The sequence below is a fragment of the Dama dama genome, chromosome 21 (assembly GCF_033118175.1).
Source record: "Dama dama isolate Ldn47 chromosome 21, ASM3311817v1, whole genome shotgun sequence".
NCBI classification, from domain to species: Eukaryota; Metazoa; Chordata; class Mammalia; order Artiodactyla; family Cervidae; genus Dama; species Dama dama.
Genome location: NC_083701.1, coordinates 56,522,770 through 56,549,880, shown reverse-complemented (window position 1 = coordinate 56,549,880; position 27,111 = coordinate 56,522,770). Strand labels below are relative to the sequence as shown.

At 38.9% G+C, this 27,111-nt stretch overlaps 1 protein-coding gene across 2 annotated transcripts in view; it reads left to right on the top strand.

Moving 5' to 3' along the window:
• Window positions 1-27,111, top strand: part of OXR1 (oxidation resistance 1) — a 394,634-nt gene that overhangs the window by 134,773 nt on the left and 232,750 nt on the right. For both annotated transcript variants that reach the window (XM_061123604.1, XM_061123606.1), the window contains exon 2: window positions 22,953-23,149. In XM_061123604.1, coding sequence (XP_060979587.1) covers window positions 22,953-23,149 — 197 coding nt within the window. The remainder of the gene's footprint in view (window positions 1-22,952; window positions 23,150-27,111) is intronic.

Sequence of the window (27,111 nt, the reverse complement as noted above, 5' to 3'; positions counted from 1 at the left end):
ACTTTTAATTAATACCCTGACTTGCCAGCCAGAAGCTGCAGTGTGCCAGTTAATGTAATGAATGTTCATTGTCGCTAAATGTGTGAATGATGAGTACCTACTATGTGCAGATCCGCAGTCACATAGCAGTGCTTCTCAGACCTTAACAGACACACACATCATGTGTCATCTTATTAAGATGTCTAGTCTGGTTCACTGTCTCGGATGGGCCTTGAGACTGCATTTTTTACAAGCTCCCGGGTGACGCCAGTGCTGCTGGTCCATGGAAATGTGCAAATCTTATGCACATTGAAGTTCTAGAAGCACTGTGTGGCATCCTGTTCCTCTTTTAATTCTCTAACACTTTTGGATGTTTCCTCTTCTTTAACGATATTACTTATTACTTGTGTTCCCCAATAGAATTCAAGTTCTGTGAGAGCACAAAACTTGTCTACCTTGATCATCACTTGATTCCTGGCGCCTAGAATAGCGCCTGGTATGTGTGGCTATTCACAGTGATAAGCTGCGGCAGAAAACCAATTGCCTTGCACACTATTACTCAATAATATTTGTGATTCCATAAGTGACTGAATGAATGCAGGTAATGGTAATATACATAGATATTGTCTATATTATCCTCAGAGCAACATTTGGATAAATATATTATCAAGCTCAAATTGTAAATATATAATAATACATGTTAAATTCGTGTTATGGAGAGCTACACTGAAACTTCTTGAAATCAGGCAACTATTAAAAGTTTCAGAAAAGAGATAGAACTTGCAATAGTTTTAAATGAAGAAAAACACTTTTATAAATATAGAAAGAGAAGGAGAGGAAGGTAATTCATTTTGATAGAATATGGTAGGATAATTAATAGAGAGTTTATCTTAAGGTTTATTCCCCTGGAAACCTTCCCCCAATTTCCATACCATTATCCAGCTCCCTAGTTTCCCTATCATAGAGAATTTTGCAGTGCAAAAGCAGAAGTTGCTGAAAGTCTTTTCCATCTTTTTTAGAATCCTAAACTTCAAGAGATTATGCTGTGTAAGGTAGAAGAGAGAAGAGTTCTTTTGAGGACAGTTAAAGGAAAAAGAATTTTTCCCAAGACAAAAGAATTCAGTCTAAACTGAGATGTTGCTGTAGGTATTATTCATTTTTCCTATGGTCCCCTTCAGTAAGTTCGGTGAGAATTATAAACCAAGCCTATTACATTGAAATTCACTTATCAAAATGCTTTTTAAGATTGAGCTATAGTAATATATGGGCTTCCTTGGTAGCTCAGATGGTAAAGAATCTGCAGTGTGGGAGACATGGGTTCGATCCCTGGGTTGGGAAGATCCCCTGGAGAAGGGAAAGGCTACCCACTCCAGTATTTTGGCCTGGAGAATCCCATGGACTGTATAGTCCAAGGGATTGCAAAGAGTTGGACACGACTAAGTGACTTTCACTTCAAAACAATAAGTTCTGGAAGCATAACTGGTAATTACCTTGATTTTGATATAGTAATGAGCATGTATATTTAGTTATGAAGTGATATAAAAATATCTCTACTTTTTATTCATGATGAACTTACAGGTACTGCTATTGCTATTGTGCTTTATTGCATACATTTGTAATAGAGGGAAATTGCAAATGTTCACTTAGAGGTTAATGAAAATAAAGATATTTAATATATTCATTCTCCCTACCAAGCCTATGGTGTGGACCTCGGGCTTCCAGGAATGACTGAGCATCACCTCCCAGCAGCCCATATCAGTCAGGAGAGAACAGGTCAGCAATTCTCAGTGTCTTGTCCCTGAAGCAGCAGCATCGGCATCACTTGGGAACATGTTAGGACCAGAAATTCTCAGGTCTTACCTGATCCTACTGAATAGAAACTCTGGGAACAGAGTCAAGCAATCTGTGTTTTTACAAACCTTCCAGGCGATTCTGATGCATGCTCAAGTTTGAGAAGCACTAGACTAAATTATACTGCAGTAGCAAACTAGCCCCAAATCTCAGTAGTATGAAACAGCATGTTTTTGGTTTTCCCTCAAGAGTAATTTCCATGGTGGTTAGGATGGACTCATTCTACTCCATGTCTGCTCACTTGGGATCCGGATTGACAGAACAGCCGCCATCTGCAATGTTACTAGTACTCTGCCAGAGGAGGGAGAAAGCTGGAGGGTCTCACACTGGTGTTCATGGGGCCAAATTGACACATACCACTTCCACTAACCAATAGTTGGCCAGAACTAATCACGAGGCTCTACCCCATGGCTGGGGGCCATGAAGCGCCCAGAAGCCAGGGAGCTAGTGGTGACAAACACATTATCAAGAGACAGCGGGATCTCAGAGAGGATGACCCACTAACACCCCTGGGGAGACTGCCACCGCCACTCCAATGACTCCCATGTTTGAGGCAAGCACAGAAAAAGCAACATCACAGCCATGTGATCTGAGACAGCGGGTGGACCAATCTGAGCCAGTGTGACCACAAAATCTGTAACAAGTAAACCAGTGATTGGGGCGGGCAAGGGAGGGGACACTTACTTTATTTTGGTAATGCTTAAGATCCTGGGGCTTTTGGCACAACTCTGGGCAAGGGAGGAATATACAAGAGTGACTGAGATTGAACTTCCTGCTGTAGGGTGTTCGGTGTTAGATTTAAGTGGATTTAAGGAAAAATGATATTGCTGACACACCTGAGATTGTAGAGTAAGCTTCATATCCACCAGAGCAGTTTTCTGTGTAAACTACACTAGTTCAGGACTTAATGCAGAGTGTTTAAAAGGGTGATTACTTAAATGCTTTCAATGACAGTAAAATAAACTCCTTGGATACTTCAGCACTGATTAAATTGACATATTGGCTTAGAAAAACCTTAGACCTGTAATCTTTCCAAATTCATATTGGGACTCAGTCAATGGAGCAATGAGTGGTACTTAATCATTTCTTTGTGACAGGTAATTATTTTTCATCTGTTATAAAATCTTACATGCAGTGGGCATTTTTCTACAATATTCTAGACTTGCCCTGTGTTTATCTCAAAGAGGAGGTATTTGCTATGTAATGATGAGGAAGTAGTCACAGTAAAAGATGATCTAATATGGTCTTATAAAAAAAAGCCTGGCTCACCTGGTGAAGATTTTATTACTTGACACTCTTGACACTTGAAATATCACTGGAATCTTAGCCACTATGCCACTGTAAATATTGTATTCAATGAAGATGAAAATTTGCTATTAAAATGCAATATTTGTATTTAGTAACCCCTAATTTTTTCAGTTGCATTATAATATACCAGTTGGTGATTAAGCCCCTCCCCCAAGGAGAAAAGGCTTCTGTAGAAGAATTTATATGGTCACAGTATAGTTTTTTGAGCGGGGTTATCCTTATTGAATGTCAGAAAATGAGATATAACTTATGTTGATAGAGAATGTTTCACCTTCTCACTTTGAAATGTACACATTTTAGTGTCTGCCCACATTGTGGCCCTGTTTTTTCCCTAGGAAAAATGTACTGTATTGCCCAGGAAAACTTATTTATAGGATTAGTAAGTATACTTTTAACTGAGTTCAAATATCCTGACTCATCTCTGACTTTTGTACATATGACTTGTGTCTTCTCATTGTAGTTCCCTGCTAGAAATTAGCTGATAATTGTCCTTAAGCAATATAGCCACCAAAAGTTCATTACAGAGACTCCTGAAAATTGGCATATATTGTCTGCTTGGAATTCCATTTTATAAAATTATAATAAAATACAGGTTTTATTAAATTTTGCAAGCGTAGAAACATCATGTTTTAAATTTATTAGCAAACATTTTTCTCGAATGTGGTTTTGAGATTTGCTCCCTAGATAATAAATCCACACATGGACCATTCCTTTAAACATAGCCCAACATACTCTCTGTCTTATAAATCAATCAATCAAGAGAATATTTCAGACATAATTTTAAAAGTATGGGGGGAAATACACTATCTGCAGACATAATAAAAGTTTTGCTTGCTAACAAGCTTCATGAGACAGTTTGCAGCTGACATATTTTAGCTTTAATCAAATAAATCTTTGTATGAAATCCAGGAACTTTTAAATCGCAACATAAACCATTGGAATGCAGATTAAGTCAGACTTTCAGATGGTTGTCTTAAATCATGATTGCATCTCTATTTTCCATTCCATTTCCATGCATCTTAAGGTGTATGTGTGTGTGTGTGTAAATTAGACAATGCAACTTGGGATTCATTATTATATGTCACTTGGAAAAGTTTTTCAAAAATGCTTGGAGTTGATTTGTTTCCAAGACAGTTTCTTTTGTCATTAGTTCAAATGGCAACACACTACAGTATTCTTGCCTGGAAAATTCCATGGACAGAGAAGTCTGGCAGGCTGTAGTCCATGGATCACCAATAGTCAGACACAGTTGAGTACTCACACAGACACATGCACCTCGTCATCTTATATGGAAAGAAACCAGCTGATGCAGGTTTTACCTCTTTGGCTAAAGAACTAATAGATATTTTAAAAGTATGTAGCATTTATGTAATACTTAAATAAAAAGTGTGTAATAATAAAGCAAAAGTAATAATAATGTTATTATTATTAAAAGTATGTAATAATAATATAAAAGTAATAATAAAGTAAAAGCATGTAATAATTTTGCCCAGGATATAATTACCAGAATAACTGCTTGTTAATTTCTACTTTTTTTTTGAGCTAATACTTGTTCTCAAGAAAAATCTTAGTTTTGGTGGTGTCTATTGAAGTCCAGTCCATAAGGGTCATCCTAAGTCAGGGAAAAAAGCTTACATATTTAATATGAAATATATTCATTTTAATTTCTTTACCTTTGATGGCCCAAACCTTTGTGTAGCATGATTTTGCTTTTTCTGTTCTATGTTGTCAGCAGTAAAGTAACAAAATAGATTCTGCTCTGTATGCCTGGAGGGTTGTTTCTCCAAAACCTGTATAATATTTTGCTTCCACTGTGTAGGAAAGATTAAAATACACTCTGGACCGATTACTGTCTCCAGAATTGCTCTGCCCTAATCTACTGAGTGCATGACAAGAATTATGAACATGTTTCACAATTTTCCTTCTTCTTTCTTGATTCTTAAGTAGCAAGTATAATCTTATTCAACATTTCCTGATGTATACAAAGGAAATGTAGAAGTATAATTAGTTTGATATATGTAGTGAGATAAAGCAATATTTGGGTTCTGACTCCAATGATACCCTCAAGGTTAAACAGGAGAATATGTGGTAGAAAAAGAATTGCTCTTCCCCTAATACTGACCTTCTCATCACTGTCTCAGCAGTGACTTGCAATTTTAAATCAGTCTGAATAATAAGGCTGCATTTTTGCTGCCTGTGAAGTGAGAAATGAATGTTAACAGCGTAGTCACTGAACTTCCTTTTCCTTACTCTGACAAAACCAATGACCCAAGACTCATCAATGAACATTAATGTCTAGCTGCCGGCTGTAGTGATCTATGGATTTTGGGGGTGCAAATTGTCATCGTGTGCAGACTACTTAATCGAGCTCCTGAGAAATTACCAAAGACTTTCTTTAAAAATAAAAAGTACAATCATCAAGGAAAAACACAGCAGGTACTATACATGAAGTGCTACATTTAACATGTCAGTCTTTTTCCTGTATATGTAAAAATCTCTGCAGAGAAGCTGTCATTTTTAAACGATGAAAAGCACATAACATTTCCTGCTAGTTAAAAATCGCTGCAGGTACACTGTCATTTTCAAATCAAAGCATGTAGTGTTTCCTTCTTAGTTAATGCAGAATGAATATTTGAGTATGTGACACCATTGCTCTACCATCTAAAATCCTGTGCTAAGCATCAGAGATCTGTCAGTGAACAAAGCAGGTGAGCTTCCAGTTCTCACATCATTAATAAAAGGGTTAGGAACCACAGGTGATTCATAATAAAATATATCTATGATAAATGGTCTGAAGAAAATACAGATAAAATTGGGTGATGGAAAGAACTGACAACTTCAGGATGGGTGGTCAAGCAAGGTCTTTCTCTAAAGAGGCGTTTGAGTTGAAACTTGAATGACAAGAAGCCAGACATATGAATTTCCAGGGAAGGTGCATTTCAAGCAGGGAGAGCTTCTAATACAAATGCCTGAGTAGAATTTCCAGGAACAGAAAAACATGTGACCACAACAGAGAATGAAGAGGAGCGTAGGGATAAGGACAGTGAGATAGGCAGGGGCCAGGTCATGAAGGGTACTGCAAGATGTGGTGAGTGGTTTGAAATCTATTCAGAAGCTTTATTGTGAGGACTGACTGATTGAATTATGTTTTTTTTAAAACAGCTCTTTGCTGTTTGTGTGGAAAATGGACTGAATGTGAGGAAAAAGCAGAGGCAGGAGGAGGCCATAGTGAAATCTCAAGGGGGAATCATGGTGGGTCAGCCAGAACATTCTCAGGACTCTTCCCATCATCCTTGCTCTGAAATGCGGCCTGTCTCTGCAGGATAAATATGTGATCCCTCTAAACACCTTCTGCTTCCAGTGCGAAAAAGGCAGGATGGCGTCCTTCCCACAGCTGGAGCCGCTCGGGGTCCTTTTTTCCACATGGAGATTATTTTGAACCATCCAGGAGGTTTTCGTCAGATTGTGTACATGTGGAATATTATTTTTAGGCTCCAATGTAACCCGTAGACACAAAGGTCAACTTAAGCTGAGGACATTTTAACTGCCAGGAGGTTAAGACAATATTTAAATTCATAATCCGCAATACTTTGGAGTTGAGCTCTGACCTTCGAGACAGGATTTACTGACCAGTAAGAAAGACTTCATCAAGCTGGACTGTCACCCTAGAAATGTTTCCTTAGACACGATTCCTCAGTGCTGAAGCCTCATTTTTAAAGCTTTTCTTTGGGAAATCAGTGCAGGGGACTGTGTTAGACAACGCGGGCAGAGCCGGCCTAACGCGGGTGCGTCCTGTGCCACTGTCTGGGCCTGGGCCTGTCCGCACTTGGCTGCATGCTCTGCTCTGGTTATCCTGAACTCTTAATACATTTTATAATGAGGAACATTGCGTTTTCATTCTGCACAGGGAACCACAAATTATGTACCTGGCCCTGAACACAGGGCTTGGAAAATTGTAGGAAAACCTGTCCCTCTGCTGTAAGGCATAAAAACATAGAGGAAGGAGTAGAACCAGTTTGAATAAAGGGGTTCTTGGCAAAAGAAATTCATTGCCTGTAGAATGTGAGACGATCTAGTCCAGTGGTTTTCAAGTGCCTGTGGGCAGTCCATGCCTGCTTCATTTTTACCTCTCCATGGAAAAATCAGAACATGGATGATGATACCCTCCATTTCTTGTAAAGATAAGTTTGTTCAGGTGAGAGTTTTGCTTTTTAATCTGAAATTAGATTAATTTTGCCATTTTTGGTCTAACATGTTTTCTGTTTTGTAATATGTTGGTGTTCAGTTGTTCAGTTGTGTCCAACTCTTTGTGACCCCCATGAATTGTAGGAAGCCAGACTTCCCTGTCCATCACCAGCTCCTAGAGCCTACTCAAACTCATGTCCATCACGTTAATGATGCCATACAACCATCTCATCCTCTGTCATCCCCTTCTCCTCTTGCCCTCAATCTTTCCCAGCATCAAGAGTTTTTCCAGTGAGTCAGTTCTTCATATCAGGTGGCCAAAGTATTGCAGTTTCAGCTTCAGCATCAGTCCTTCCAGTGACTGATTTCCTTTAGGATTGACTGGTTGGATCCCCTTGCTGTCCAAGAGAATTCTGAGAGTCTGACAGTTCAAAAGCATCAATTCTTTGGCACTCAGCCTTCTTTATAATTCAACTTTCACATCCATACATGACTACTGGAAAAACCACAGCTTTGCCTAGACGTACCTTTGTTGGCAAAGTAATATCTCTACTTTTTAGTATGCTGTCTAGGTTGATCATAGCTTTTCTTCCCAGGAGCAAACGTCTTTTAATTTCATGGCTGCAGTCACCATCTGCAGTGATTTTGGAGCCCAAGAAAATAAGTCTGTCACTGTTTCCTGTGTTTCATGTGAAATTAATTCACATGAATATTAGAATTTAAAGGTAAATCCAAAGTGGAGGAGGGATTATCCTCTTGTAGCCAGAGTATTTGTCATTTTCTATAATATTGTTTTATAAATCCATCCCTTTTGTGTCCTGAAGGAAAGCAACAGGTTTTTTTTTCATCTTTGTATTCCTAGCACTTAGCGTAGTGCATTGGGCTCATTAAGCTTTCACTGAATATGCTGAAAATCAATTTAAATATATATGTGTGTGTATATGATATTTAATTAGAAAGAGTTCCTGAAATTAAAGGACGGCTCCATTCTATCACTACCTTCTTTGGTGGTTCCAACCCTTTCTTAGTTAGAGAGCAATGACCTTAAGAATGGTTAATGAAGGTAGCAGGAAGTTAAAATTAGACATTATCTGTGGTTCAGCTGGATCTGAGAAGACACCTGTTACTCATTTTAAATGAACTATGAGACCACCTAATTGAGATTTGATAAGTTGATGATCAAGGACTGCTTCTGTGACTCTCAGCTGACCGCCCACCACCAGCCATTATAACTGTGTGGAGATTAGAACAGGGTTTTTAGAGAGAGCTACTGATGTTCTGGGAATCTGGTCCTATCCAACCCCCCAACCTCACCTTAAATCTGTATGGGGGGCTTCACTGAGAACATGGGGAAACAATGGGTTCAACTTTGACTCAACCGAGAGAAATTGAAGAGTAGGGAGAATCTGACACTGGGATACAAAGAGCTGCCATCTCATGAATGTGCTAAAATCTGCAGGGCAAGGAGTGTTTGTTATCAGCAAGATGTGGCCATAGCAGAGAGAGAGAGTTGGCCTGAGAGAGTCTTAGATCTTGTCTGAGAGGGCTATCTAGGGGAGGGCCATAACCCCAGCAAAAATAATGTGATAGTGTACATGGAGGCCTGGGATAGGAACTGTTAGGACCCAGGGGGACGATTTGGATTCACTCATAAAGAAGAAACCTCAGAGGAGGGATCTCCAGTAAGGAGTGAACTACAAAGAACTCATGAAATATCTCACCTGATAAGAGAAAACATTGACTTTAAATGCCTAACAAAATGCAGAGTATTGATGCTGGCAAGTAAGATTGCTGAAATCTACTACTATGCCTTGAACATAGATGGGAATCAGCAGATGTTGGGGAACACAAAGACATATAAACATGTTAGGCAAATATCACAGGGGTAATATCCAGCATGGTACAGATGAGAATGATGAGGTTCAGGTTAAGTGTGTTAAGTCAGGTTTATTCCCAGTTATGGCAGAATCTAGTTGAGAACATTGGTCTGAAAAGAAGCCCAGAAGAGTGCTGTACTGCCATTACCAGATTGGTGATAGAAAGCAACTAAGGGTTCATAAGAAGGCACAAAGGCAGTCTTTCCTGGGGCATTTGTATGTACCTATTCCTTCAGTTTATCCCAAGATGAAGTCAAGCCTTTAATGGTGGTTCCTGTGTGCCTGTCAGGGCAGTGGTGGCTCAAATATGAATAAGGCATTTCCTGTCCTCAAGTAGCTTATGGTGGACAAATTTAAGGCAATAATTGGCTATTTACCTAACATACAGCCTGAGCTCAAGAAATATTAGTTCCATTAATGCCACTGTGAAATTATGTGGTTGAACTCAGTCTCCCTACAGATTTTAAAGGTTCTCCAATCTATAATTAAATATACGTTGCCACTTTTTTCCATCATCAGATTTTATTTCTTATTCTTTAATGATGACTGACTGAATATACTATTTCAAATAGAGTTATGTAGGGATTTCTATCAGTCCTTAATGTAATTAGAAATTAACATATATATGAATATATTTTTTTCTACTGCCCTTTTTCTCTGGTTCATTAATATGTAATACTTTGCTTCTCTGCATTCAATCTCCATTTGACTTTTCTGCTAATGTAATTTACCAGCTGCAAAAATATGAGACCCGGAAAATACAGGAGTGAAATGCCCATTAGCACAATGCCAGTTTATCAACACAAGTTTAAATGGATCTTTTGGCTCAAGCCTGTTTCTTAGATGATGCATTCAACCATAATTTTCAGCTTTCAAAATTAGTCCAGCTCATAGATCAGGAGACAGCTCTCCTTTCAGATAACTGCTATGAATATTGTGGTTTTCTAACCAAAGAGATGTGACGATAATTTCTTAAGAAAGATTTGGGACACTGTGACTGAGACAAACTGAAAAGGAAAGAATTTGGAGAGAATAAACATAACCTCACGTTCTATAAGTCTTCTGAGTAAATTCATGTCTGGAGTCAGTGCAGAGGGATAATTTATTCATTTATTCACCGATTCACTTATTCGTATAGTAAATATTTTTGGTGTGTACTTACTGTGCAAGGCGCATGGTAGGTGGATAAAGGATTCATGCTTCCAGGCCCACCAGAGTGAACCGTGACATGAGAGAGACAGAACAGAGAAAAGGACACATGAACAAATGTATCATTAGACTTGGTTAAATAAATACAATGAGAAGCAGATGGGCAGAACACCAGAGAACAGCTTCAGTGGGGCTGGAAGGTAGGAGACAGAAGACAACCTACTTAGAATCATGTGGGATGGTTTTTCTGAGGAGACTTAAAAAATGAGAAGCAACCAACAACTCAAAGTGCTTTTCAGTCAGTCATGGGCAGAGGGAGCATGTGCAAAGGTCCTGAGGCAGGAAAGAACTTGGCGTGCTCACGAACCTTGAAGGACACCAATGTGACCAGCACATGAGCAGGAAGAATAGCCCCAGATGAATGATGGGATGGAGACATATAGGACCTTATGGACCATGGAAAGAAGTTTAGAATTTCATCATATCATAGTGGGGAGCCATTCAGTGCTTTAAAGCAAGGAAACAGCCTGTCTCTTTTAGGCCTAACATGCTTATTTTGGCTGCTGTAAGAAAAGGAGGGAAGAGAGGAAAGTCTAACAGAGGGACCGACATGGAGACTGTGGCAGTAACCCAAAGGGCTGCTGACCAGGGAGGTGGTAGTGGAGATGGAGAGAAGGAGGGAGGCTTAAGGTGTAATTTGAAGGCAGGACAGAGAAAATTTGCTGATAAATTAGAAGTGTAGACTGTTGAAAAGGATGGACACAAATATAGCTTCCAGTTTGGGGGCTTGAATAATTGGAGGTGTTGGTGCCATTTGCAGATGAAGAAGAGAGGAAGGGAGATCGGGGTGAATTTAGGGATCAAGAATTTGTTTAGGGACATGGACATGGTGAGTTTAAGAAGTGCCATAGATAATGGATAATGCCAAGTAGCTAGTTATATATTTAAGTTTGCTGTTCTGGGGAAAGTGTGGGCTGGAGGTATAAATATGGGAGTTTTCAGCATAGAAATCTTTCTTCCAAGGGAATAGATGAGAATATTTAGGGAAATAGTGAATGCAAAGCAGAGGGAGGCCCAGTTCTTTTAGTCCCCTGGATATTCCAGAACTTAAGGTTGAAAGAGGAAAAAAAAAAAAGCAACTTTTTAAGGAATGGTGGAAAAAAGCAATCTTAGAAGTGTCATGTGTCAGGGTCTCTAAGCTAAAATGTTTCAATGTAAAGGGGACATCTAAAAAAAAGTTGAATACTTAGGTGTACTAGTACAAATCACATTGAAAATATTTATATGGATGAAGTTACCCTTTTAATAATCCTTCAAGGTAAATACAGTTATTAACTTCATTTTACAAACTGTGGAGAGATTAAGTAATTTCCCCATAGATCCCATAATAAGGAGTCAGGTTTTAGACCCAGGCTCCTAACTCCATCCAGAGTCCATGATCTTACCCTTTGTGCTCCTGCTATTTTAGGTCTAAGAATGATAAAAACCAAGAAAGTAACCTTTGACTGTGTGAAATGATTGAAGACCACAATGAATTGTTCTGTGAGAGCACTGGGGTGAGGTAGTATTGGGGAGGATTGTGCAGTAATGAATAAGTGAAGCTGTGCTGTGAAACAGAGAAGGGAAATCCAGAAATGGGATGGTAACCTAAGGCAGAAAAGGACTTCTTGAAGCAATGGGAGATGTTATTAGCGCCTGGTTGAATGCAGGTGGGAGATTCAAGACCAGGATGGAAGCAGATAACCTAGGCATGCAGTTGAGAAAGCAATGTAGCAGGAATCTTCTCTGCCTTGCTTGCATCCCTTCTTGTGTGTGTAAAATAGACTTCCTTCTTTTCTGAAGGATTTAGAAGAGATCTTGGGCTCTCTGTATCTCTGCCTCACCAGAGAAAGAAGAGTGACTTCTCAGACCGTGGAAAGGACTGCAGGGGTCTGGCCCCCACCTCCTCTGCCTTCTCTCTTTGGGACACGATGCCCACGGCATCCTCATGATGTTCTCTGAACATGGGGTAGCCTCACCAGGACCCCTGTTGCTCCAGGCTGCCAGCTTGGAATGGGCTCCCTGACTCCCATCCTTATTGGTCAGTTGATTCAGGATTTTCACAGGGAAGAGAATGGTTAATACATTGAAACCGCGGGGATGAAGAAAGGATGCAGTTGGATTCAGAAAACACATGGAGAGGTTAGTTTTAATCAGAGGAGGATCATACCCTTTTCTATAATAGGAAAATGTTTATAAATAATGGGGAAAGGTAAATGTAGGTTTATAGAGTTGTCACTGTGAAGAAGACCAGTGACTTATTTAATGTAATTTTAAACATTTATTGTATGTTTATCTGAAGAAGGTTAAAATCCAACTTTGTTGTGTTGGGAAAATACTTTATAACCATTGTGTGTTAAACCACTATTATGTGAATTGAAGAAAATTATAACAGATTTCCCAGTGATCCTCAAATTGAGGGGGCACGGTGTGCTGTATTTTACTAGGTAATTAGAATCTACATGGGGCAGTTTAAAAAACTCCTTTTCAAACAAGAATAAAATCAATATGCAATCTTAAATGTAAAACCCACCAAGCATCATTTTTATTTGAAAATATGTAGAATGACTTGAGGATTTTTTAATATTCATCAACAGGACAGGTTGGTTTAAAGAGGTAAAGAAACAATGAATTAAATGGAGTGATTTTTGCTTAAGCTTCTGAATTAACATGTAAGTGAGAGACCTATATTTTTGTAACTTCTTTTCCTGTTTATCATGTATTCATTTTGGGAAATTAACACAGGAGACTGTTGTTCTACCTTTGCATTTTAACTGTAAACCATTGGGTTTTGCCCCAGATTATTGTTACCTACAGAAGCTATCTTGATTAAGTTTGGAGTTGCCTTACATTGTGCATAGGCAAAACTACATTTTAATCAGCTAGTCTATATGCATTATACAGATAGTTTGTAATAGGAGGTCCTGTTAAAAATAGATTCCTTTAATCAGCAATGTTGGATAGATGCCTAAAGTCTTAAAATAGTGCTTATTTATTCTGATTCCTTCCTCCTAAGATGAATAAACAGAATGCACTCGATGTGGCAATAGCATGTTGCAAATCATTTAATCAAAGGTAATAAAATTAAATTCTATCTCTGTGGATTATTACAGGAGACTGTTCAACATTTATAAGAATTTGACTTCCAAATCATTGAAGCCCTAATCTTTGGATTTGCATAATGTGTTTCTACTTCCAGGATTTTCCAGTTGAAAGGCTTTGAAGTTCCAAGGCAAAAACTGAAATAAATTGGAAATTTGTGTAATTTCAAAGTGAATGCTTTCAATATAGTGGTATGATTGGAAAGTACATGGAAGGGGACGCTCATAAAAATTTTACTATTAATACTGTTGACTTAATTTTTTGAAACTTTGTAGTAGAAAGATAATATGCAAATTTTTAATGAATGATCAAAAATATAAAGTAGAACTTCAAATTAAGAAAATTATTTAATATTAGATTACTTAAAATCAGTAGATCCTGAACTTGAACCCAAATTTTTTATTACAGAGTCCTTGATCTTTTCACTTCTTCTTGCCACCACTGAAATTTTTGCACAGGGATGTCAATTTATCAAGACTGCAGAGTGTATTTTTAGAAATTACAAGGCTAAATTTAGTGAAAAAAGAAATGCTCCAATTTATTATACTGCTGATAATGGAGGTGGAATAATTTCCTTTGTCTAAGCTTCAAAGCTACCATGATTGAGTGGGGATGTACTAAATTGCAGAGAAGGCAATGGCACCCCACTCCAGTACTCTTGCCTGGAAAATCCCATGGATGGAGGAGCCTGGTAGGCTGCAGTCCATGGGGATGCTAAGAGTCGGACACGACTGAGCGACTTCACTTTCACTTTCCACTTTCACGCATTGGAGAAGGAAATGGCAACCCACTCCAGTGTTCTTGCCCGGAGAATCACAGAGACGGGGGAGCCTGTTGGGTTGACTGTCTATGGGGGTCACACAGAGTTGGACAGGACTGAAGTGACTTAGCAGCAGCAGCAGCAGTACTAAATTGATTATTACACCTGCCCCCAAACTGTCCAAAATTAGTTACTCTTTTAGCTTATTTTCATAGACTTTATACATGAAGTTGCTTGCATTTTTGTATTATCTCTTGCAGCTTTTTCCCATCATGAAACCACTCATTCATTTAACAGTTTATTTATAAAGTTCTTTCTATATGCTAAGTCCTGGGCTTCCCAGGTGCCTGCCAATGCAGGAGACATTAAGAGACGGGTTTGATCCCTGAGTTGAAAAGATCTCCTGGCAGAAGGCTTGGCAGTCCACTCCAGTGTTCTTACCTGGAGAAATCCCATGGGTAGAGGAGCCTAGCTGGCTGCAGTTCACGGGGTCGCAGAGTCAGACACGACTGAAATGACTAAGCACACATGCACGCATGCTAAGTTCTAGGAGTGAAATAGTGAACAGACTGAATTTCTCTGAATGTAGGAATTCAGTTGATCTGATGGTGAGTATCCTGATGAAAAATGTTTCTCTTCAGCCTCTTTTCTCTGCGTTGGTATAAATAAAGCAGCTGGCAATCTTTGAGGATTTGAGTGTCTTTTTCATGAAGGGTCCATTAAGAAAGGCTAACTGTTTACTTTAGGGTTTATTGAACTCTGTAGAGGCAGATGGGTGTTGGATTTAATTTCTAGTATTTTTGTTATAAATTTGTTATGACAGCAATGGATTCATGTATGCTTCTATATGGTTGATATTATATACAACTGGCCTTGCTCTTCACAGAGTTGAATTCAGTTGCATTTAATAAGAGAATTTTTAGCAAACCATTTCTACATATCTTTGCACCTTTGACTCAATTCTTGAACTTTCTGTTCTCTGAATCTCCAAGATAGGACAGCATCAATCTCTTAGAATGAATACAGGGCTAGAAACATCTTATTATAGCAAGGTATCTGGTTTTGCTCTCCCATTAATGGTTCCAATGCCAATTTGCACTCCCGAAGGATACTTCTGTTGAAACTTTTGCATTGGTGAGTTGTAAAAGAAGATTGTGTAATTTGTGATCCCATGTTAATGATATTTTCTGTCTTAATCCTTGTTTGTAAGGGCACAAAAAATAAATAGTTTGGCTACAGCTGTAACTGAGCAGGCTGTAATTGGCATACTCTATACCCCAAAGGATTGTTTTCTTGTTTTAATGCATAGGTTTCTCCAATTTGTCATTTCTTCTGGTTGGATTTCTGAATCTGCTTGTTTTTTGCTGGTTTTGTGGTTTGTTCTTAGCTGCTGATTTTTAGTCAAACTGTACAAGGGATAACAAAAGCCCTTAATTTTGCAGTGTGAAAATTCTTCAGGCACTTGCTCTCAAAAGCTCTTTTTCAGTGACTTGACATTTTTGCAGCACACAGTATCCAACTTGGAAAATCTGCATTCTCAGCAACTTTACTACTTTAAAAAATATCCTTGCATTAGCTCTTTTAGGAAGCAAGGAGACAGCTTTGCTACCAGTAATGAGTTGTGCAAATCACAGATGGTCTTCTTGTTGGAAATGACTGGAAAGGACCACAAGCGTTGAGTCCTTGGGGCACAGCCATTCACATGCATCCATGTATGTGTGTGTACATGTACGTTCGCTTAAGTATAGAGCAAGTGAATTGGGCAAAGAGTGATTTTGTATAGCTACTGCTGTGTACTGCGGAGTTCTGTGGGGTTTTACAATGTGCTTTCATTAACACATTTTCTGTTCACAATAACTTTCGTGAGTCAAGCAGACATATAGTATGAATACCACCATTATGAGTAAGAAAATAGAGACCCAGACAGTCAAAGCTCTTGTCCAAAGTTACATGGCTGGTGAATGTTAGAGCCAAATATCCTGGTTGGATTCCAGCTTCCCTAAGTTTTAGCCTCCCAACCAAACTTTTCCTATGACCTAGGGAATATTCCCATTATACTATAGTAGATTTCCCCAATGGTTTCCATTATTGCTACAGGCATCCTAATACTATATAGTAAATGATAATAGGAGGTTCACTTTTTTCTCAGGTAGCTGCAGAGCTCAGGAACATATCTGATTAATTATCATGAAGGTAAAATTTAAATTCCACTTGATGGGAGAGAAGTAATTCCAGTTAAGAACTCCAGTTACATGAAAATATGTTTTTCTTACATACGTAAGTCATACCAGAGTTTAGTTCAGGCTTAAGGTAGAGTTCTATCATGCAGTAGTCAAACAAGTTAACAAAATTGTTAAAAAATGAAAAGCATAACAGACAAAGAAAGATGAAAAGTACTGCTTGGTAATGACTTAAAGGGAAGATGATGGAAGAGTGGAGATGATGGGAAGGTGAAAAGCCCACAGTGTGAGATGGAAATGAAAGGTAAGACCAGAAGAATATGATGGGTAATAAACCAGGGTAATAAAGGGCTAAATATGAAGAAGTTTAGAGCAAGCTTCTCCTTGGTGAAAGCTGTTGAAATAGAGGATTGACCCACATCTTGGGCAGAAGTCCTGTGTGATGAACAGCTTAAAGCCGTTCACTCACTGTTGGCACGAGCTCTGGGCTCCGGGATGTCCATTAAGCCCTTAGCCAAAATATTCATGAATTCTACTCTGTTATCTTGAAATGAGTGAAAGATTTCTTATGTTTCTATTAAAGTCAACATAAGTTCCTTCCTTCTGCATGTGTGCTCAGTCATGTCCGACTCTTCATGATTCCATGGACTGTAGCCTGCCAGGCTCTTCTGTCTGTGGGATTTTCCAGGCAAGAATACTGGAGTGGTTGCCATTTCCTCCTCCAGGGGATCTTCCTGACCCAGGGATTGAACCTGGGTCTCCTGCACTGCAGGAAGATTCTTTACCAACTGAACTACCAGGGAAGCCCCGGGGAAGAATGGATACCTGTATATGTATGGCTATACTCCAATATAAAATAAAAAGTTTTTAAAAATTGTGCAGAAGTTGATATCATTTCCTCAGCATCCATAGAAGTGTGAACAAAATTATATCCCCTTAAAGAGATTGGAGCTTGCATTCCATGCAGGTGCTATGCTAGGTACTTTTCCATAGGATATTTACTTAGTCCTCAGAACCTTCCTGGTTCTGTTTTACCCCCATTTTATAGATGAAGAAACTGAGTCTAAGAAAAATGTCCAACCTTGTTACCATGAGGATTTCCCTGGTGGCTCAGACGGTAAAGCGTCTGCCTACTGTGCAGGAGACCTGGGTTCGATCCTTGGGTTGGGAAGATCCTCTGGAAAAGGAAATGGCAACCCACTCCAGTACTCTTGCCTGGAAAATCCTATGGTCAGAGGAGCCTGGTAGGCTACAGTCCATGGAGTTACAAAGAGTCGGGCATGACTGAGCGACCTCACTCACTCACTTTGTTACGATGATGAAAGAAAGTATTGGAATACATGTTTGGAGGAGTAGGAATAATTCTTTTCTGTTCACAAGAACATAGGGATAAGAAAAGGCACAGGTGATGAAACACAAGGCGGTCTGCCTGTCGAAGCCGTGCCAAGGGGGGAATGCCTCTTTTTATTCAGTTCCTTTTCCCCTTCTATGATGTCGACAGTTATTTTTCCTTTAGTGATGCAAAGCACATTAAACAAAGATCCTCTTGGTATCTATTGAGAGATCTTTTTGTCTCTAGTTGTAGTGTTTCATTTATTACTCCCATACACCTACATAGGCCATTATGCTATATTTACATTTGTTTAACACATTTAATTAAGAACATTGTTAAAAATTTACAAAGACTTCCCCTTTCATGAAATATGGAAATCGAAGGTAGCATTTAGCAGGTTTCCTTGTCAACCACAGTAGTCATTTTTAGAATCCTTAAAGGAATAATTCAGTTACCCACACAGTTCTCCTTTCTAAGATCATGCAAATAGAAGTCTTTCCTTAAGCAAGCCCACAAACCTACTAGCAGCATTCCAGACTCCGTCAACAACAGTGAAAACATGACACCTTCAAGTTTTGATTGGGGTGAGTGTCTGGTGGGAAAGACCAGAAAGAAGAGGGAAAATACAGAAAATATAGACTGCTTGCCTTTGTCCTTTGCTTATTCCCGAAGCTATAAAAGGATTTGTAGAGTACTTAGGTATTTGAATTGATAGAGAATTTCATTAATTAAGCCCTTTATCAAACATTTAAGATTCATTGCTGATGTTCTCTAGTGTGAGACATAAATTTAGCAACTCTGATCAGTTCTAAAACATGCCAGCATAAAATGTAAGCAGTTTCTGGTGATGCAATAGTTTGCTGTGTGGATTGAAGATAAAACTTGTCACATTTACATCTTGAAAACAATATTTGCTGAGAACTAAAGAGCAGTTGGGCTCCTCAGGTGACTCTGGTCAAGAATCTGCCTGCTAATGCAGGAGAAGTGAGTTTGATACCTGTGTTGGGAAGATGCCCTGGAGAAGGAAATGACAACCCATTCCAGTATTTTTGCCTTGAAAATTCCATGGACAGAGGAGTCTGGCAGGCTACAGTCCCTGGGGTTGCAAAGAGTTGGACAGGACTGAGCGACAAAGCATTCACACATGCAAAGAGCAGTTGGATTTCTTTTAGTAAAATGTAGCACCTTTCTTTTCAATCCCTACTCCTTCACACCCCCTCTTCCACCCCCCCCCCAAAAAAAAACTTGCTTTATGCTGAAATTCAAGTTTGATCTTGAAATAAAGTTTGTAAAATGCCCTATAGAGAATTAACATTTCTGTAGGTGAAAATGGTCAAATATTGGTGATTTCTTAGAGTTTCTCGGGTTTAATATATTTTCAGCATAGTCTACATCTTTGTGTGCCTAAGTGTGCTTCTCTGGAAAACCACATTGGAACAAATCAAAGTTGTTGCCTCGATGACCTTCACTTTATTTCTTATTAATCTTAATGCTGCTCATAGTACTACTGTAACTTTTAGCTACAGTACATAAACTCCAGACTCGGACAAGAATGGTGATGTTGAAGGATCACAGCATTAATAAGTACATAATCCTCGGCAAAGTAAAACCCGGTCTGCTCAAGTATGTGGTATTCTAAGTGATTTTTGGTGTTGACTCTTTGAAGGTCATTGCATGCAGTTTGCTTAACTTGGAGATACAGCCTTCAACCTGATTTCAGCAAAGCAAACAAAGTGTTTTAAAATACAGTCATCGTACATGCCTCCTTGGATCAGACCCTCTCCTGGCCTCATTCTTAAATGACCCTGAAGCTCTATATAATCTGTCCTCTTTCCCCTGCCCCCCTTCTTGTTGATGGGGGCATCTTGTTGACCTCATCTCCTGCTTCTCTCCTCCAGTCACTTTGTTCCTCTAACACAGAAAAACAAGTTCCCCATTTGCTGAAATACTGCTCCCCAAATTGCTCACGATTTCTTCCTTCAGGTCTCTTTTCAAAAGTCTGATGGTCTGAGAGCCCTCCATTGGCTGTCCTTTATGTAACAGTACGCTTGGACACCTTTGCTTGCTGTCCCTTTTACTCTGTTTTAATCCACAGCATTTTTCACCACCTGATTGGTTATATATTTGTTTGTTTTGTTACTTATTATTTGTCTTCCTCCATGAGAATAAGGATTCCATGATGGCAGATATTTTGCCCCTTTGTGTTTGCTGTGTGTTCCTGGTCCAAAAATATTAGCTGATGCAAAGTAGCCTTTCAAGGAATAAATGAATAGCCCCTTTCAGTTCATGGAAAGCAGGGGGATGAGGTACAGCCAACCCAGTGAGGAAAGGGTTCTTCTTTAGATTCACTCTACTCTGGCCGTCTTTGGGAGGGTGGAGGCAAGACTTCCATTCTGTTTCTTTTTATTGTCCCCAATCATTCTGTTTCTTTTTTCTTACTGCTTTGGGATAAGCAGCTATTCAGTAACTATATATAATCTTGATTTTAAATGAATAAGTTAAAAATTCAGCCAATTTCCAATGGAGACTCTATTGGAGTATAGTGTATACTCAGAAAAGATGCAGAAACTGTAGATGATTAGATTTTCACAAAGTAAACACATCCTGGTACCCAGAACCCAGATCAGGAAACAGAACAGTCCCAGAGTCCCAGAAAGCCATTCATGTCTCTGTCAATGTAATGGGTGTGCTCAATAGCTCAGTCATGTCCAACTCTTTGCAACCCCATGGCCAGGCTCTCCTGTCCCTGGGATTTTCCAGGCAAGAATACTGGAGTGGGTTGCCGTTTCTTTCTTCAGGGGATCTTCCCAATCCAGAGATCAAACCTGTGTCTCTTGTACCTCCTGCATTAGCAGGTGGATTCTTTAACAGTATACCACTTGGAAAGCCCATCAATGTAATAACTCCCCACTATCCACAGTTTTAATAGCATAGAGAGTTTGATAGTTCTATCTGAATTTTATATAAATTGAGTTCTATAGCATAAGCCTTTGTCTCCTTTTGCTCAACATTATTTTTATGAGACCCATCCATGTCATTACAAGCAATTGTAGTTCTTTCATTTCCAGAGCTGTATGAAATTCCATTTTATGAGTATTATCACAACCTATTTACCCATTTCTACTGTTGGTAAGACATTTGGGCTGTTTTTTGATATTTATGTATTCATAAATAGTGCTTCTATGAATATTCCTGATTGGGCCTTTTGGTGAATATGTCTGTATTTGTGTAGGATAAATACTAAGAATATAATGAGTGACTCAAAAGATGCATGCCTTCAGCTAAGATCGTGGCAGGAATTTGCCCAGAGTGGTCTCCACCATCAATGTCCCAGAATTCCAATTGCATTTCATCACTACACTTCATGTCACATCTTTGACATTTTAGCCATTCTGGTGGTTCTGTTTTGAGTGTGAAGTGGTCTTAATTTATATTTCTCATGACTAGTGCTCTCGAGCACTTGTTAATATATTTGTTGGCAATTTTCATAAAGCAAGTCAATTTTCATGAATATTAAGTAGATCACATAGGTAGTATGTAAACCAGTTCATCCTAAAGGAAATCAGTCCTGAATTTTCGTTGGAGGACTGATGCTGAAGCTGAAACTCCAATACTTTGCCATCTGATGTGAAGAATTTACTCATTTGAAAAGACCCTGATGCTGGGAAAGATCAAAGGCAGGAGGAGAAGGGAACAACAGAGGATGAGATGGGTAGATGGCATCACCGACTCAATGGACATGAACCTGAGTTAACTCTGGGAGTTGGTGATGGACAGGGAAGCCTGGTGTGCTGCAGTCCATGGGGTTGCAGAGTCGGATATGACTGAGCAACTGAACTGAACTGAACTGAAATATAGCAGATATCCTACAGGTGATAATAAAATGACTAAATTTGAATAAACACTGCTTTCATTAAAGAATCTTTTACTAATTGGTATATTCTATTCCTTTAACAAAGATTTTGCTCTGATAAATTCAGTTTAGTAAAGGCTTGTTGAGAGCTCATTATGAATAACCTCCCATGCAGAGTGGTGTCAGGCCACCAAGGCCTGTGTCATAGAAAGTGTCCAAGAGAAGGCCACATCTAAGGCAAGTGTAGAAGCAGGAGCAGGGTCTGACCAGTGGGGCAGAAAGTGGAGCTAATACACTGGAAAAGCTTGAATAAAACCTGGAGGTGTGAAGTTTTATGAAACTTTTAGGAAATTGCAAATGCGCAGGTGTGATTACCATAACTGATAAAACTGTCAACTAGTTTTCTGTAGGGAATTAAGGCTTGAAAAATGACACTTAACATTAGCCTCCAAAAGTACCAAGCGCCGAGGGTATGCTGGGCTTAGGGTTCAGTTACATTACAAATATCAGGTTGTGTAGCTTGAAGTACTTGAATTTAAGGCATATCACTTACCAATTATTTTTATACCAAGAAAAATGTTCTCGTGCTTGCGTGGCTTTTGCTTTTCCTGTTAGACCTGATGTCCGCTCTCTAAAGTTTAGGATGAGAGGTAGTATACTTACTGTCATTGAGAGTATCTGGAGAAACAGTATAAACTCTATAATTTTTCCAGCTAAGATGCTGTTACCAATGAAACAGAAAAGCACTGGCAGCCTCTAGTTATACAGATAAACATTTCATTATTCTTCTGGGAGTTGCAGTTATTTGTTTCTAACTAATGTTTTACTGTGACATTAAAAAATACTCCGTTCAAAACTTCAAGCAATTGCTCAGTGCATTGTGTTTGTCTGAAGCCAGATTTTAGTTTGTTATTCGAACAGTTAAAGTCCTTTATCACCCTACATTTGAATGTATTTTAATGAAATGTTCTGATTAGACGATCCCCTCCCCTTGGCTAGTTTCTAAAATATTTGAAGGGTTTAAAATACTGTAGGGAAGATATGTTGGAGAAGGAAGTGGCAACCCACTCCAGTGTTCTTGCCTGGAGAATCCCAGGGATGGGGGAGCCTGGTGGGCTGCCATCTATGGGGTCGCACAGAGTCGGACATGACTGAAGTGACTTAGCAGCAGTAGCAGCAGGGAAGATCTGTAATTTCTGAATAAAGCTTGTTCTCTTTCAAGGCCAAATGTAGCTCTGTTGTTGAAAAAAAATTATGATGGAGATAAATGTGAAAAAAAAAATTGTGTATCTCTCTGGAGTCAGGAGTTACCACATGTGGTATGCTCTACCTGTAGGTTGAAGAAAAAGTCCCAGTCGGTGGATATTACTGCTCCAGGGTTCAACCCTTTGGCTGGTGCAGGAAAGCAAATGCCACAAGCCAGTAAACCCCCGGCACCGAAGACACCCATCATTGAAGAAGAACAGAACAACACAGCAAATTCTCAGAAACATCCTTCCCGAAGAAGTGAGCTGAAGAGGTTCTACACCATTGGTGAGTACCATGATTTATGCAAATGAGTAAATGAGGTCTATCCAATCAGAACAGTGAATGTGAGGTGCTGTGGTAAATGTCCCCTTGTTTATATAATATATATAACTGTTGCTCAGTATCCATGGGGATTGGTTCCAGGACCCCCAAAGGACACCACAGCTGAGGATGCTCAAGTCCCTTATATAAACCAGCATAATATTTGCATAGAACCTACACACATCCTCTCATATATTTTAAATCATCTCGAGATTACTTATAATACCAAATAGAATATGAATGCTCTGTAAATAGTTCTGGGTGTACAATAATTGCAAGGTTTTTTTTTTTTTTTTTTTTTTTTTTGGAACTTTCTGAATTTTTCTCCCCAAGTATTTTCAATCCTTGTTTGGCTGAATATGTGGATGTTGAACATGTATATACAAAGGGGAAACTGTACTTCTGATGGTTTCTGTGGACATTTTCTCATACAACCTGAACGTAGAGTTGGAAAAATACCACAAGCCTCCAGCAAAGTTAAGTAAGAGAGTAGGCCTGAAGACTTTCTATATCCTGCCTAACAGAAGTTACTTACATATATATATATATATATATATATATATATATGATTTTCTAAGTTTTAAGCTTATATGCTGATATTTTCATTTTTGCCAGTCTTTAGCCAGTGCTGGTTTTTTTCCTGCTTTTTCGTGGGTTTTGGTTTTTGTTCTTTTCATTCTCCCTCCAGGCTCTCAAGTGGCTGACCCTGTTCTGTCAGGTTGTTGAGATGGTGGTTGATGTCAGCCTATAACTAACAAAGCCACCAAGAAAATAGAAAATTATTACATTCTGAAGAAGGACAAATTATGTCATTGGTCTGCTTTCACCTTGCACATTACTTTACATTGGAGAGAGTGAATCACCTCCAGACCCCATTGTATGGTAAGGTAGTAGGCTATGGATAGGGTCTGTCCACATTCAGTTCAGTTCAGTTGCTCAATCATGTCCGAATCTTTGCAACCCCATGGGCTGCAGCATGCCAGGCTTCCCTGTCCATCCCCAACTCCGGGAGCTTGCTCAAACTCATGTCCATCCAAAATTTGCTGTACACTCGGAACTATTTACATAGCATTCATATTATATTCAGTATTGTAAGTAACCTATCCACATTGTGTCCCTTTTTTCTGAAGTAGAATAATATCCTATAATTCTGAACTTTAACACCTAAATAAAGTGTTTGAGATAATACAAATAAGTTGCATTGCCCACTTTTATGTACCAGTGTCTGCTTATCATATCTTTGACCTTGATTTCTACCTCTCAATAACAATTTTCAGTTTTTTCGGTCTAATTGAGACAAAAGTTGCTAGGCATATATATGGTAGAGGTCATGCATGGGGGAGATGAATTTACCCAAGAAGATGATGGATGTGGTGGTGTTGCTTATTATTTCTTGGAGAGATTTAGTCATCACCAAAAGCCCTAATGGTAGATGCTGTTGGCTTAATGGTTTTACCAAAGTTACATCAAAGGGCTCATGTTTTACATTGTATCCAGTACCCCTTTAAATAGCACTCCCAATATGGGATGTTTGTATTATTTTTCTCAGATATTTTAGTGTCTCTATCTAGAAATATAATCATATCAGATTTCTGATTCTGATTCCCACACCAGTTTTCTATGTGACTTTGTGCAGTCATTCTACTCTGTCTTTGGGTTAAATTACTTCCTTCACACTTAAAAAGATGCTTCCATGTATGTCTAGTTGTATTCAGGATTTGGTGCCTAAAACCATGCTTTCTTTTCCCATTGTGTCTTCTTCCTATATCTATCCTCAGGTTTCCTCTTTCCAGATGAAGAAATTTGTGTCTTACTTTTTTAACAGGTGTCTTTCAGGATGTCAGTGGTCACCTATAATGAGACTTGATATGAGAGAGGGTAGACAGGAACATATTTCCATTTGTAAAACTTATAATAGCAGAGTTCTAAAAAGCAATCAGCTGGAAAAGCCCATGACATTTACATAACTGCCTCTCTCCATTTCCCAGTGTCCTCTCCTTCTATCTTTCAACATGTCCACCACCATCTGCTGCTTTTCTGATTTATTAACTAGCTGAGGTGACAGTATTTTTCCTTCAGAAAATAAAACTTATCTTTCAACTTCAATATTTCTTAAAGATGAGAACATGAGGGCAAAAGATTGACCAGCTTGATCAAAGGAAGTAAAGAGCTAAGCATGGAAAATGAAAGTCTAAATCATAAGTTTGAATTGCAGAAAGGTGAACTGTGTAATTTTAAATAGCCCTGCCACTAGTGAATGGTTAAGTTTTGAATTTGCAAGACTTTTATTCATAACCGTTGTCAGTGACATGACTGTATGTTAAAATAGAGATAAAAATTGTCAACTTTCCTTTTTTGATATCACCCTTCTACTAATTTGGACCTGGAGACATTTTCAAGATTGAAATATTAGCAACCATGTAATCACCTGTGTTGAAAGATCATTTTGCAGAACAAGTCTATTTTGTATCCCTTAGTAAATGTGTTGGTGATAAACAACAACAATTTTAATTGCCATTTATGAGTAATTCTCAATACCAGGCATAAGTTAAGTTCCTTCTATCTCAGTTGATCTTCACAACTCTTGTTAAGTACTATAGTCTCTGTTTATGGATAAGAGATAGAACCTTAAAGGAATTAAAGAAAACATTGTGAGCTAGAGATAGCCAACTCTGTGAATGAAATTAACCTTCTCATGACATTTTAGAATTAGCCTCTGTGTCACTCAGAATGATACCAACCCCCTCTACAAAGAGGTGAGCCAAAAGAGTTTCTATTGAAAATATAGTAGAGTGATATTTTTACTGCAATTCCCGGATAATTTCACTGAAGTTAACCATGCCAACTAACCCATCCACTGGCCAATATGCCCTTCTGTTTAAAGATATTTTTTGGTGTGGTACATATATACAGTGAAATACTGCTCAGTCATAAAGGAATAAAGTAGTGTCATTTCCAGAAAAATGGAGAGACCTGGAGACTATCATGTAGAGAGAAGTAGGTCAGAAAGAGAAAAACAGTATTGTATCATGTCACTTATATGTGGAATCTAGATAAGTGGTACAGGTGAACTTATTTGCAAAAGAGAAATAGAGACATGGATGTAGAGAACAAACATGGTTACAAAGCAGGGAAGGGAGGGATGATCGAATGGGGAGATTGAGATTGACATGTATACTCTACTATGTATAAACCTAGACAGCATATGAAAAAGCAGAGACGTTAGTTTGCCAACAAAGGTCCGTCTAGTCAAGGCTATGGTTTTTCCAGTGGTCATGTATAGATTTGAGAATTGGACTGTAAAGAAAAGCTGAGTGCCAAAGAATTGATGCTTTTGAACTGTGGTGTTGGAGAAGACTCTTGAGAGTCCCTTGGACTGCAAGGAGATTCAACCAGTCCATCCTAAAGGAAATCAGTCCTGGGTGTTCATTGGAAGGACTGATGTTAAAGCTGAAACTCCAATACTTTGGCCACCTGATGGGAAGAACTGACTCATTTGAAAAGACCCTGATGCTGGGAAAGATAAAAGGCAGGAGGAGAAGGGGATGACAGAAGATGAGATGGTTGAATGGCATCACTGACTCGATGGACCTGAGTTTGAACAAGCTCCGGGAGTTGGTGATGGACAGGGAAGCCTGGCATGCTGCAGTAAATGGGGTCTCAAGGAGTCACACACAGACTGACTGAACTGAACTGATGTATAAAATGTGCTTCTCTGATGGCTCAGTTTCTAAAGAACTTGCCTCAGTGCAGGAGACGTAAGAGATGGGAGATTGATCCCTGGGTCAGAAGATCACATGGAGAAAGAAATGGCAACCCGTCCCAGTATTCTTGCCTGGGAAATTCCATGGACATAGGAGCCTGGTTGGCTACAGTTCATAGGGTCGCAAAGAGTTGGACACGACTGGGTGTGCACACATGCACAC